This window comes from Plecotus auritus (assembly GCF_963455305.1).
Source record: "Plecotus auritus genome assembly, chromosome: 2".
Taxonomy (NCBI): Eukaryota; Metazoa; Chordata; class Mammalia; order Chiroptera; family Vespertilionidae; genus Plecotus; species Plecotus auritus.
The window spans coordinates 225381961-225396137 of NC_137771.1; the positions used below are offsets into that span (position 1 = coordinate 225381961).

The window sequence follows — 14177 nt, forward strand, 5'->3', positions numbered from 1 at the left end:
TGGGAGGCACTGACAGGCGTTATGAAGCTCATCATTGGCACACGGTGCCTGTCTTCCAAAGGAAACCTAAGAGTGTGCTGATGGAGGGCCCCGGCTGAGGGTGGAGCCCGACTCCCCACGCTGGAGCCTGGGTCCACTCTCGCTGGGGTCAGTCGGCAAGCGCTGGCATCACGTCCCACAGCCTGGGTGGCTTAACCCACAGAAATGTATTTTCTCACCGTTCTTGAGGCCAGAGGTTCCCAGGTCAAGGTGCCGGCAGGGTTGGTGTCTGGTGGGGCCTCTCTGCTTGGCTTGCCGACAGCCGCCTTCTCGCTGTGCCCTCGCCCGGCCTCACCTGTGCACACAGGACAGAGCTCTCGGTGTCGCCTCCTCTTACAAGGACACCGGTCCTATTGGATTAGGGCTCCACCCTCTGACTTCATTTAACCTTACTTACCTCCCCAAAGTTCCTGTTCGCACATACAGCCACGTTAGGGGGTTGGGGCTTAAACATATGAATGTTGAAGGCACACAGCTCGGTCCATAACCCTGTGTGACCCAGGATGGTTAACTAACCTCTCTGGGCCTGTGTAAATGGATACATCAGCACCACCAGAGAGGGCTGCTGTAAGGATTCAGCGGCCGAGGCACATAAAGCACTTAGCACCTGGCATACAATGCACACTCAGTAAACGGTGTTTGTGACTCAATTCAATGCCTCATTTGTGCATTCGTCCTCTACTTGGTGAGAGGAGAATTAGGAGCTCGCATGTGGATGCCTTTTTTAGACATCTCAGCTTGCTCTTGCGAAGCTGGCGGTGAGTCCCACTGGCCCGCCCGTGTCTGGGCCACAGAAGGAGCGCCGGCGCTCACCGAGGCATCATGAACCTGCGCCCAAGGAGGCTCTTGGGTGTGAGTGAGGAGCACGGGCTGAACTGACCTGCTGGAGGGGAGCGTCCTTCCAGGAGGGCAGAGATGGCAGCACCGCCCCTCCCTGTGGCGGGCCACCCCGGGTTCTCCCACACGGAGACTCCTAAGCAGTGCGTGGCACTTTCTAACCGCTCGCCCAGGGCTGCTCTTCCTGAGCGTGCGGACGAAGAGTGAAGGAGAGGGTCGCATCCTGCAGCCTGGCGTTTGAAGTAAAAACCCTCGCCCTGGCCGGTGTGGCTAGGTGGGTAGAGCATCGGCCTGCGGACCAGAGCATCCCGGGTTCCACTCCGGTCAAGGGCTCCTCCCCAGCCTGGGACCTGGTTGGGCTCGTGCAGGAGGCAACCAATCGATGTGTTTCTCTCACATCAATGTTTCTCTGTCTTTCCCTCTCTCTTCTACTCTCTCTAAAAAAATCTATAGTAACAAAAGCGTAGTATGCTAATTAGACCAGATGGCCTTCTGGATGACCTTCCGGACGAAGCCAGGGCTATGAGGGAAGTCCGGGTCCCGGGTGCCAGAGGGAAGCCCAGGTCCCAGGTACCAGAGGGAAGCCAGTGCCAGCAGCTGGGGGAAGGAAGGCCTACTCTTGCACGAATTTCGTGCACTGGGCCTCTAGTAAGTAAATAATTAAAAGTAAAAAAACATTATAAAAATAAAAAATAATAAAAAATAAGCCCAGAGCATCTCCAGTGCAGTCCAGGGGTCTGAATACTGGCAACAGATTAATTTCACAGGACGCTAAGCGGGGAGGGCCCCACTTTGCTGGAGTCAGATTCTCGGAAATGTTGATCCATTATCTACCTGCTGAGCAACTCCTCCGGCCTTTGCAAGGGGGAGGGGGACGCTCTCCCGAGGAAGCGTCCATGGTGCTGGTGTTCGGCACAAAACGTCTCCCATCTGATGTGCTGCTGTGAATCTAAACGTGGGCTCTGCCTGCTGAGTCCCTGGGGTGCAGGCCGGGCCCGAGGCCGCTCAGTGCCTGTTCCAGATCCCTTCGCTGCCTCCGTGGGCTTTCCTGGCTTCCCGGTGGGGCCGTGGGAGCTGGGCTGGTGCAGCTAATGGAGAAGTCGGCCCGGAAGGAATGACGGGTGGACGCCTCCGTGTCCCGAGTAGCTTTGCAGAGGTCGCGGGGAAAGCGCACCCACTGCATTCCCTGTCTTCCACACCAAGCTGTGGGCTAGTCTTTTCTCGGGAGACGGCTGGCGTTTCCCCCATCTGTCATTTCACATTTAAAAGGAAGCTACTCCTGGCTCAGGTCCCAATAGGACTTAGGCACAGCGGGGGTCAAGGAGGCCAGAGTCATGACCTCAGGGCTCTCCCAGAGCACAGGAGTGCGCACCTGTGTGCATGGGCCCCTGTGTGTATGAACACCTGTGTGCATGGGCCCCTGTGTGTATGAACACCTGTGTGCATGGGCCCCTGTGTGTATGAACACCTGTGTGCATGGCTCCTGTGTGTATGAACACCTGTGTGCATGGGCCCCTGTGTGTATGAACACCTGTGCATGGGCCCCTGTGTGTATGAACACCTGTGTACATGGGCCCCTGTGTGTATGAACACCTGTGTGCATGGGCCCCTTGTGTATGAACACCTGTGTGCACAGGCCCCTGTGTGTATGAACACCTGTGTGCATGGGCCCTGTGTGTATGAACACCTGTGTGCATGGGCCCCTTGTGTATGAACACCTGTGTGCATGGGCCCCTGTATGTATGAACACCTGTGTGCATGGGCCCTTGTGTGTATGAACACCTGTGTGCACGGGCCCCTGTATGTATGAACACCTGTGTGCATGGGCCCTTGTGTGTATGAACACCTGTGTGCATGGGCCCTTGTGTGTATGAACACCTGTGTGCATGGGCCCTGTGTGTATGAACACCTGTGTGCACGGGCCCCTGTGTGTATGAACACCTGTGTGCATGGGCCCCTGTGTATGAACACCTGTGTGCATGGGCCCTTGTGTGTATGAACACCTGTGTGCATGGGCCCCTTGTGTATGAACACCTGTGTGCATGGGCCCTGTGTGTATGAACACCTGTGTGCATGGGCCCCTTGTGTATGAACACCTGTGTGCATGGGCCCCTGTATGTATGAACACCTGTGTGCATGGGCCCTGTGTGTGAACACCTGTGTGCATGGGCCCTTGTGTGTATGAACACCTGTGTGCACGGGCCCCTGTATGTATGAACACCTGTGTGCATGGGCCCTTGTGTGTATGAACACCTGTGTGCATGGGCCCTGTGTGTATGAACACCTGTGTGCACGGGCCCCTGTGTGTATGAACACCTGTGTGCATGGGCCCCTGTGTATGAACACCTGTGTGCATGGCTCCTGTGTGTATGAACACCTGTGTGCATGGGCCCCTGTGTGTATGAACACCTGTGTGCTGGCCCCTGTGTGTATGAACACCTGTGTGCACGGGCCCCTGTGTGTATGAACACCTGTGTGCATGGCCCCTGTGTGTATGAACACCTGTGTGCACGGGCTCCTGTGTGTATGAACACCTGTGTGCACGGGCCCCTGTGTGTATGAACACCTGTGTGCACGGGCCCCTGTGTGTATGAACACCAGTGTGCACGGGCCCCTGTGTGTATGAACACCTGTGTGCTGGCCCCTGTGTGTATGAACACCTGTGTGCACGGGCCCCTGTGTGTATGAACACCTGTGTGCATGGGCCCTGTGTGTATAAACACCTGTGTGCATGGGCCCTGTGTGTATGAACACCTGTGTGCATGGGCCCTGTGTGTATGAACACCTGTGTGCATGGGCCCTGTGTGTATGAACACCTGTGTGCACGGGCCCCTGTGTGTATGAACACCTGTGTGCATGGGCCCCTGTGTGTATGAACACCTGTGTGCTGGCCCCTGTGTGTATGAACACCTGTGTGCACGGGCCCCTGTGTGTATAAACACCTGTGTGCATGGCCCCTGTGTGTGAACACCTGTGTGCATGGGCCCTTGTGTGTATGAACACCTGTGTGCATGGCCCCTGTGTGTATAAACACCTGTGTGCATGGGCCCTGTGTGTATGAACACTTGTGTGCATGGCCCCTGTGTGTATGAACACCTGTGTGCATGGCCCCTGTGTGTGAACACCTGTGTGCACGGGCCCCTGTGTGTATGAACACCTGTGTGCATGGGCCCTGTGTGTATGAACACCTGTGTGCATGGGCCCTGTGTATGAACACCTGTGTGCATGGCCCCTGTGTGTATGAACACCTGTGTGCATGGGCCCTGTGTGTATGAACACCTGTGTGCATGGGCCCTGTGTGTATGAACACCTGTGTGCATGGGCCCTGTGTGTATGAACACCTGTGTGCACGGGCCCCTGTGTGTATGAACACCTGTGTGCATGGGCCTCTGTGTGTATGAACATATGTGTGCATGGGCCCCTTGCACACGGGCACCTGGACCAGTGTGTGTGCGCGTGGCCTGGCGGGCAAGGTTAGCTTGATGAGAGCCAGAATTCTCACGTTGCTCCCCTGAGCTCCCCTGGGAGGCTTGGACTCCCCAGCACATGCTCCCGTGCATGCTAGCGTACGTCTACAACATGGACAGCACCTCCTTAGCTGTGACACCCTGTGCAGGTCCCAGTCGGAACAGCCGCAGGCAGCAGCCCCGCCAGTTCACAGAGGGCCCTTGGGGCCAGAAAGCCCACACTCACACTAAAGCCTCTGCTCTTCTCTCTGCAGGGATGACGTGCCAGGCTCGGAGCTCCTACATCACCAGCGAGATCCTGTGGGGGTACCGGTTCACCCCGGTCCTGACGCTGGAGGACGGGTTCTACGAAGTCGACTACAACAGCTTCCATGAGACCTATGAGACCAGCACCCCCTCCCTCAGTGCCAAAGAGCTGGCGGAGCTGGCCAGCAGGGCAGAGCTGCCCCTCAGTTGGTCTGTGTCCAGCAAACTCAACCAACATGCGGAACTGGAGACCGAAGAGGAAGAAAAGAACCTCGAGGAGCAGACGGAAAGGAATGGTGATGTGGCCAACCTCGAGAACGAGTCCAAAGTGTAGTCCCCTGGCCGGGCCTCTACTCCCCAACCTTTCCCCAGGCCAGTCACCCCTTCTCCTGTCCCCCCCAACCTTTCCCCTGGCCAGGCCACCCCTTCCCCTGTCCCCCCTACCTCTCCTTGTCTCTCATCCTCCTGCTTTCTGTCTCTCTTACTTTGTTCTTCCTTTATTTGTATTTAATTTTGGCATTACCAGAAAACAAATCTTCAAGGTGTAAAATCTCTACCTGCCCTTCCTCGGTTACTCAGATTGGAGAGGTAGACACGGATTTGGTTAAGGTGTAAGGTGCCCTCATTGGTGGCCCAAGCCTGTCTCCTCCCTAAATTCCACACACCCAACTCCTAGAGATTTAAGCTACTTACCTGCATGTGCTGTCCAAGACCAGATCACTCACAAGAGTGTGGCGAACACGTGACCTGGATGCACATTAGGTCCAGTGCCTGTTCATTCCTGCAGTGAGACAGAGTGTAGCCCTCACTTCCCTAGATCCCCACACATTCCATCTCCAGGGCAGGTGCTTGCCCCCATGGGCATCACAGGTGTAGGACCCAGGTGAGGCAAAGACAAAACACTGTACATAGATATGCCTTATGTAATAATTTTCTTTGTCAGTTATTCATAAAACCCAGCATGTACAAAAGTACTGTAGAACACAACTTCTAAATAATGTACATAGATATATAACTAGTGTAGGTTTAGATATATAACTTTAGAAATAAGATTTTTAAAAAAGTAAAAGAAAAAAGATTCTCACTATACAGTAGGCATTTCCGTTCTGATGTCTTTGTTTTCTGAATTGCTTTGTCCCCATTGACTGCTGGCCCTTTAGTGCATGGCCTTTGTTCTGTGTCCCAGACTGGCAGCCCGTTCAGGTACCTCACTGTTCCCTCGCTGATCCTTTCATTGAATCTAATAAGCCATAGGTCTGGGAGGAGTTGGGAGGTCCAGCAGATGGCAAAACGCACCACCAATACACTGATATACTGTGAAATGTTTACAAACCGAGGCCTCTCGTTTAAGACAAGCAGGGCCTCACTGACTAGCCTGGGGAGGAATTCCAAGAGGACATTCTCGAGCTTGTCACCAATGCCATGTGTATGCTTTTCACATGAGCGCTCACCCTTTGTAGTTCAGGAAACTCTTCTGCAAAAACGCTGATTCTCCAGCTGTCCCCATTCCGTAATCACGAGAAACTACAGACTATTACAAGGAGACATGGCAGGTGAGCAGGAGATGGTTGAGTCTGGAGTCATGAACTTCATAAAGGCTCATAGTGTCACTGACCTCACACACTGACTTTATCCCGCACTCTTCCTGACCCGGGGGCTTATCCATCGGCTTCTTGCATTGTTATTTATTCTATTCTCTTATTATGAAATGACCAGAGTTCAACATTCAGATATTACACCAACAATCTTGGTGACTACGAAATCTCTCAAAAGTATGCCACAGGTTAGAAATCAAATCCAAAGTGTCTCTCAATCAAAAGAAAACAAAAAAACTGCAGCCTTAATTCATTTAAATCTGCAAAGATAAATATAGACAGAGAGAGGAAGAAAAAAAAAAGAGAAGGAAGGAAAGAATGGAGGGAGAGCCAAGAGGGAGGGTGGTATTTTGTACTGAAAATGTAAATTTTAATATAAAAAATGTTTTCAAATAAAAAAAAAGAGAATCTTATATGAAAACGTCAAGGGCAGGTGGAAATTTTGCACTGTGAAGATCTTTCACATTAATTTTACTATTTTAAACTGTTTGTTCCCTAACGCAGTCGCCCATCATCAAAATCCACTGACTGGATGCAAGTTCATTGTCAGCTCCCACAGCTGTGCTCAGTTTGAGGCTCCGCACCCACCGTGAGGTCCAAGAACTCAAACTAGCTGTCCCTCCCTGTTGACCTTGCTCTCCCGCACCAGATCACTCAGGCCTTCGCCGTAGTTGAGGGACCTTGTCTACTAAAAAGCCTGTGTGGGGGATAAGGAAAGGGGTTCCTCGGTCTAACACGGGGCCTCTCTTCTCCCACCTCCAAGACTTTGCATCAGGACAGCTGCTTCTTGGCACTGACTTTCTGGAGAACAAACCTGTTGGCCATGGCCCCTACCTGTTTGCCAACATCTCACTCTGCGTTGAATATCTGTTGGATCGTTTATTCATTCCACACTCTAAGGAGGAGGTTGCAGTCAAAGAGGACGAGGGAGCCTCGTACACTTCCTGCCAGGCTGTGGGAGGTACTGTGGCCTTTCCTCCACATACGTATGTAGCCTTATACAGGGCGCTCTTGACTCGTGGGCGCTAACCCTGCAGCATCCCCAGAGCTGCAGGGCATGGCCTGGTAGCACAAAGCGAAATCGAGCAGGGGTTGCAAAAAGTCTGCTAATTTAGCTCTTGAAGACGCATGGGGCCTTTTCAAAGCATGTACTAAGGCTTAAAGGACCACACACGCCCTGTTGTCCGGTGGGAACAGCAGCTCGGGGCCCGTTAGCACAACTGAACATAGAGCCTGAAGCCCTTGGTCACGCACATGGCGGTCGGTTCTGTAGCGGTGACAGGGCACCCGGGGTGAGGCCCCCCTATTCCCACTGTCTTTGGTGTCCATGTAGTTGGAGACAGGACATGAACCAAATCTCGTTTTTGTAACGTGAGCCTCTGAGTCTTTCAACGAGGATGTTCCAGAAGACCCTTTTACTAGAATGTCCCGCGCACACATGTCTATTTTTCTACAATTATTGATAACAGTTTAACGGTGTATTTTGTGTCAACTGTTAAAATTTGGAACGGAAAGAAGCTCATTAAGACTGAATTTTCTAAGCAGCAAGTACTGAATGGTGTTTTCCCGTTAAGACAGTTCCACAAAGATGCCCCCACGATTTCCAGCCCCCAGCCCGTATCCAGACCCCCTTCCCTCAGCCACTTTGTTAGCAAACCAAGTGCGATGACAATAAATAAGCCTATTTTAATGCAACAGCACCCATGACGAATGAGAATCACTCTCAGCTTGGTCTTTTGGTGTCTGCTTGGTGTATTGGAGTCTCTTTTCCCTAAAACCACGGTGGGGTCCATTCGCTGGATAAGCACTTTGCACTGAAGGTTGCTGTTTGCTCCCGTTGACCCCCATCTGGAGAAAAGGGCAGATTCACCTGCAAGCAGCACCCCCAGGGCGCTGGGTCCCTCAGATTCTCACTCCCACCCACCCCAGCGGGCTTTCCCCCTGACAGCGCGCCTCTTCACCTATGTCCGCTTCATGTAGCTACCACAGCTGTTGATGTCCTTGGCATCCCCTGGGCCATGGGCACATCTGTGGCAATGCCAGGTCATCGCTTCGCTGTTCCTCGGAAACACGGCATTCCAGCCACCGGTCCAGGAGGAGGTGCCCTGTGCCCACCTGCCCACCCCCTCCTCCATCCATCCCTCTCCCGCGCTCTCTCCTCCCGTTCCAGATCTGTTCCCGCAGTTCAGTAACTCATGTTCCGCTCAGAAATCAGCCACTGTCCCTAGAAGTGTCAGCCTGTCCTTCAAGCACAGTTTCCGCTTCTGGGTTGCACCAGGTGAGGGCTCTAATGTCTGTTTTCCATGACACCCTAATTTCAAAATTATCTGTGACTTCCTATGAAGCCCAAATGTTGAAGTCTCCAAATGCTTTCCCTCCCTCCACTTTCTTATACTTCGGGTTTCTTCCTGTTCTCCCCCTTGGCTTTTTTTTAATTGAGATTTCAGCAAGTATCTTAGGGGGGTTCAGAAACTATTTGGAAAGGTGGGTAGACAGAGAAGAAGGCTAGAAAAATGCTGTCAGAAACTATACTTGAACTCGCCACAAGAATGTGAAATCATTTGTTAGCTGAGCAATTCAAGATTTTTTTTTAAATATATTTTATTGATTTTTTACAGAGAGGAAGGGAGAGGGATAGAGAGTTAGAAACATCGATGAGAGAGAAACATCGATCAGCTGCCTCCTGCACACCTCCCACTGGGGATGTGCCTGCAACCAAGGTACATGCCCTTGACCGGAATCGAACCTGGGACCCTTCAGTCCGCAGTCTGACGCTCTATCCACTGAGCCAAACCGGTTTCGGCAGCAATTCAAGATTTTTTAGGAATTTTAAATATCCGTAGTCTCTTCCCAGACAGCTCACCGGTAGGCAGACAGGTCTTCAGTCTTCCTTTCCTTGGCCCGGCGGCGCTCTGTGGCTCACACCAGGGTAGTTGGAAATAAAATGTCCCGCAGACACAACAGATCTTCTCTCCCAGGAGTTCCTTTCGGTGGATGGCTGTGAAGTCGGAAAACAGGCAGCACAGACAATTCCTTGATAATATCATCTCGTTTCTAGACTTTATGGCCAACCTACACTTACGGAGATGTTATCCTTTAATGAAAATGGAGTAACACACGCCTCTTCCTGCCATCTCTGGCCCTGCTGTCTCGGAGAGCTGCAGACGCAGCGTGGCATCCAGAAGTAGAGCTCGCTCAGGCCACTGGAGAGGTTGACGAAGCACAGTGTGTGCAATAACAAGCGACATTATGCCCTACTATGCTCGGTGCCTGAGCACTTACTCAAACTACTCCATTTCGTTCTAACCCATCAGGGGGCTGCGTGCTATAATTTCCAGCTCACAAATGGAAATCCAGGAGGTAGGCAAATCACAGCCTCGCCCCGGTCACCAGGCCTGCAAACCACACACCCTGGTCCAGTCCAGGTGCCAAGGCCTAAGCCCTGGGCTCTTTTTACTACAAAAACGTTCCCCAAAGCAAATCTGCTCCCAGCATCTGGCCGCTGCCTGTTTTGGGGAGCCTTGCAAGCTAGGAATTACTTTCCATGTTTAAGTTGTTGGGGGGAAAGTAAACAAAAGAAGACTATTTTGGGACATGTGAAAATTATATGAAATTCGCACTTCAGTGTCACAAAGTTTTATCGGAACACGGGCACCCTATCCATTATTATTACTCACACACGCTAGCAGAGTTGAGGCCATGCGGCCAGAGGCTGCAATATGTAGTATCTGGCCCTTTACAGGGAAAGTTTGCTGGCCCCTGCACATACTACTAAATGCTATTAGTACCATTAACTACTATTAGTTAGTAAGCATTATGCTGCAGGATTAAGAGATGCCTGGACAGCTTAGAGCAATAACGCTCTTGCCCAGGACAAATCTGTTACATCACCCACAGGTCTGTTCAAAGGGGAAAATAACACATTTTTTGGAAAGAGGCCACCTGCTTCACAGGACTGTGGTAGCCCAGTCACAGTCAGGTCTCAAAGAAAGACTTCTTCCTTCTCGGGACACCCCCCCCGCCAAGGTTGGGGACCCAGCGGCCTACCCATTACTGAAGAGCACAGAAATGGCAGTTCCCGGGCCAGAGCTTCGCGGGGACCCACAGGCATTTTACTGTGTGGTTGGGCCCCAGCTCTGCTCAGCGGGGTGAGCTGGGCTTGCAGGGGAGCACGCAGCCCCAGCTGCCACCCCCACCCCCCACCCCCCCGCCAGCCTTCTCTCTTCCGCTCTCTGGCAGGAGGACAGCACTCACCCCTGAGCTGCTGCTGGGTCCCTGCTGGTGTGTCCCTCCCCCCCCAGCCCCCCCCCACCCCCCTCCCCCCCGCAGTGGCCAGGTGATAGGTGAACCCTGAGCTACTGCTGGGGTTTCGCGCACTAGTTCTGGCCCCTCCAGTAGCTCAGCAAAAAGCTTAACGTGCAGATAAGGAAGTACATGCTTCTCTTGGAAACCCACCAGGTCCTTTGGAAAGCGCCGCAGGAGAAACGGGAGCAGGAAAGGGTGGTTATGGGGTGAGTCCGGGCAGGAGAGATGGGTGATGGCCGAGTGTTGGATGGAAGGGAGCCAGACAGCGGGGCTTTGCGATGCGTCAAGAGGAAACGTGCTCTTTAGGGCCACTGAGCTGAACCTCTGGGGTTCTAAGAAGCATTTCCAAAGCCAAAGGGTCAGCCAAGCCAGGTGGCCTCCCTCTTCAGTCCTACTGAAAAAGACCGAGTTTCCTTGTGAGTGCTTTCCTAGAAATCACGTAAGAGAGGAAATATCTGTAACAAATCATTGAGATGCTGTATTGCCAAGACATATGTGGTGGAAACGGAGATGGACTTGATCCTGGTGGGGGAAACAGGGGATGCGTCTGCAGGATGGCTCTCGCAGAAAGTTGGAGGCCTGCAACGGCATGGAGCCGCACGGAACTAAGTGGGAGGGGAACTCTCAGAGTTCACCCCCTGAAACTCAGATCAATGCAAAAGGAGTCAAACTTTTACTTGGCCTCATTGCCTTGGTAAAAGGAAGCTTCCTGCACCCACCTAATTCAGAGTCCTGGGGCAGGGGGAGAAAATACTTTAAGACACCAGATGGGTTCACGGAGGTCCCAACGTGACTAAGTGACGGAGACTGAGCACCAGTGCACATGGGACTTGCAGACTTTTTAGACGCTCCCCCACCCCTCCCCAGAGGCCCGAATCCTAACGTGCTCTGTGGCTGGCCAGAGAGGTGTGACCACATAGGCCACAGGTCTTGATTTCAGAGAATGACATGTTTCTACTGACAGATGGAACGGAGCATTTTCAGAATAAAGCCCTGTGCTCACACTGGTCGTGAATACTGATATCACCCAGCCACTCTTCATAAACATAGGAAGGCTGTAGAGAGCAGACACTGGGGAAAGAGATGTAGAACTCGTCGTCATTTCTAAGAAATCATAAAACATCCGTCCAAAGGCACAAGATGGCCCAGGAGCCTAAGCTCAGACCTCGTTCACCACCGACACCCAGGTCTGACTGACAGCCCTTTGGAGAATGTCCATGTGGGGCGTCTCACCGCTACACACAGCTACAGAGCTGGGTCAGCTGGAGCCAGAGCTGGGCCGCCCCCGCTGTGCGTGAGCAGAGCCTCCGGTCCTGGGCCAGCATTCTCAGAGAAGGGGGAGCACTGTCCTCAGGTGCGCCCAGCAGGTGCCGTTCTGCCATCAGCTCTGGCACAGCTGCCCGTGAGACGGGGAAGGAACAGTGCCCTCCCTTGGCTCAGCCTTGGGTCGTCCAGAGCTTGGCCATGCCCACTTCTCTGGGTGAGCCTCTCCTTCCAGGCCTGGTTCCTGCCCCTCTAAACAATGACACCACCACCCCCCCGCCACCCCCCAGAAATGTCTTCCGGGAACCCTGCGTCTTTGAAGCTGACCTTGGCCAGAACTCTTGACCCCACAGAACACCCACCTGGGTCAGGGAGACACCTCTCTCTAAAGGAACTAAAGTAGACCCTTTGAGTCCCCTGTGCACAGGGCTGCCCCTCCCATACTAAGTTCGAGTCAAACAACACTGACGCATAAATGGAGTAAGGGCAAGAAAATCCAAAAAAGTTCTCATTTTCCCATCAGTGATTCTTGTAGCCTTTTGCTCCCCTTCGCATGTCTCATTCTTGAAACTCTAGGAATCTCCACTTTTGGGTCTCATGATGCCCTGCGCACAAACTCAGCTGGCTCATTGGGCAACCCCAGCCATCTCCCCAGGCGGTCTGACCCCACTCGCTCCTTTTAAGAACGGGGGCTCAATCTGTTCAATCCCACGCCACCACCAAAATGAGTGCCGCCCTGGGCAAGCAATGTCGCACCCCTCCCTTTCCTCTGGCAGCCACCCAACTAGGACAGCAAGGCCAAGTCTCTCCGGATTTGCAAGGAGCTCTGGGCGGCCGCACTTGGAGACGCAGCTGGTTGTGTCCCAAGGAGCCCACCGCTTCAGCCCACCGCAGGTTGTCCCCCAAGCAGGCCCAGCTCCTCCTTCTGAGCCCCCTCCCTCAGCTCACCACCAGGAGTTGTCTTTCCTGGCACCTTCTTCTGAGTGCCCATGCCAACCTTGAGCAGCAGCCAAGAACCTGTTCCTGGGGCTACTCCTATCTCTTGCCGTTTTCTCGTCCACCGCCAGATTTAACTGAGCATGTACTATGTTCGCAGTCTGACCACCCGAGATCAAAAATGTAAAAGAGTTTGTTCCTGCCCCAGAGACACCCGGAGAGCCCACGAGTGACGGTTGGGCATGATGATGCCAGCCCATAGCTCAGCAGAGGGCCAGGGAGGTCTTGTGCCAAAGGCCAGCTGGACTTCTGCAGAGGAATCTTCTTGTCCCTTGAGACATCAGAGTAGGCGAGGGGCTTGCCGAAGATGGCCCTGAGTTTCTTTCTTCATCCAGGGGGTCCATATCTAAGAGAGCACCAGGGACAACGGTAAGCTCCCACACCTCCCAGGATTCCGGCCAAGGCTGTGGCCACCTCTCGCCGGCCACCATGAACAGCTCAGTCAGCTCCAGCAGGTGGTTGGCAACTCCTTTCCCCCGAATCCAACTCCACCTTCCCCTGAATCCAGCTCCACCTTCCCCTGAATCCAGCTCCACCTTCCCCCGAATCCAGCTCCACCTTCCCCCAATCCAGCTCCACCTTCCCCCAATCCAGCTCCACCTTCCCCTGAATCCAGCTCCACCTTCCCCCAACCAGCTCCACCTTCCCCCAATCCAGCTCCACCTTCCCCGAATCCAGCTCCACCTTCCCCGAATCCAGCTCCACCTTCCCCCAATCCAGCTCCACCTTCCCCAATCCAGCTCCACCTTCCCCCAATCCAGCTCCACCTTCCCCCAATCCAGCTCCACCTTCCCCGAATCCAGCTCCACCTTCCCCCGAATCCAGCTCCACCTTCCCCGAATCTAGCTCCACCTTCCCCCCAATCCAGCTCCACCTTCCCCCAATCCAGCTCCACCTTCCCCCGAATCCAGCTCCACCTTCCCCGAATCCAGCTCCACCTTCCCCGAATCCAGCTCCACCTTCCCCCAACCAGCTCCACCTTCCCCGAATCCAGCTCCACCTTCCCCGAATCCAGCTCCACCTTCCCCCAATCCAGCTCCACCTTCCCCCGAATCCAGCTCCACCTTCCCCGAATCCAGCTCCACCTTCCCCGAATCCAGCTCCACCTTCCCCCAATCCAGCTCCACCTTCCCCGAATCCAGCTCCACCTTCCCCGAATCCAGCTCCACCTTCCCCCAACCAGCTCCACCTTCCCCTGAATCCAGCTCCACCTTCCCCCCAATCCAGCTCCACCTTCCCCCCCCAATCCAGCTCCACCTTCCCCCAATCCAGCTCCACCTTCCCCGAATCCAGCTCCACCTTCCCCCAATCCAGCTCCACCTTCCCCCAATCCAGCTCCACCTTCCCCGAATCCAGCTCCACCTTCCCCCAATCCAGCTCCACCTTCCCCGAATCCAGCTCCACCTTCCCCCGAATCCAGCTCCACCTT

The 14177-nt window shown here is 53.8% G+C and overlaps 1 protein-coding gene across 1 annotated transcript in view; it reads left to right on the forward strand.

The window, feature by feature from the left end:
• The window catches only part of KCNJ6 (potassium inwardly rectifying channel subfamily J member 6), a 180251-nt gene extending 173778 nt beyond the window's left edge, over nucleotides 1-6473 (forward strand). The window contains exon 4 of the mRNA XM_080651881.1: nucleotides 4598-6473. Within this exon, the coding sequence (XP_080508007.1) occupies nucleotides 4598-4923 (326 nt within the window). The 3' untranslated portion in view covers nucleotides 4924-6473. The remainder of the gene's footprint in view (nucleotides 1-4597) is intronic.
• Nucleotides 6474-14177: the final 7704 nt, after the last annotated feature.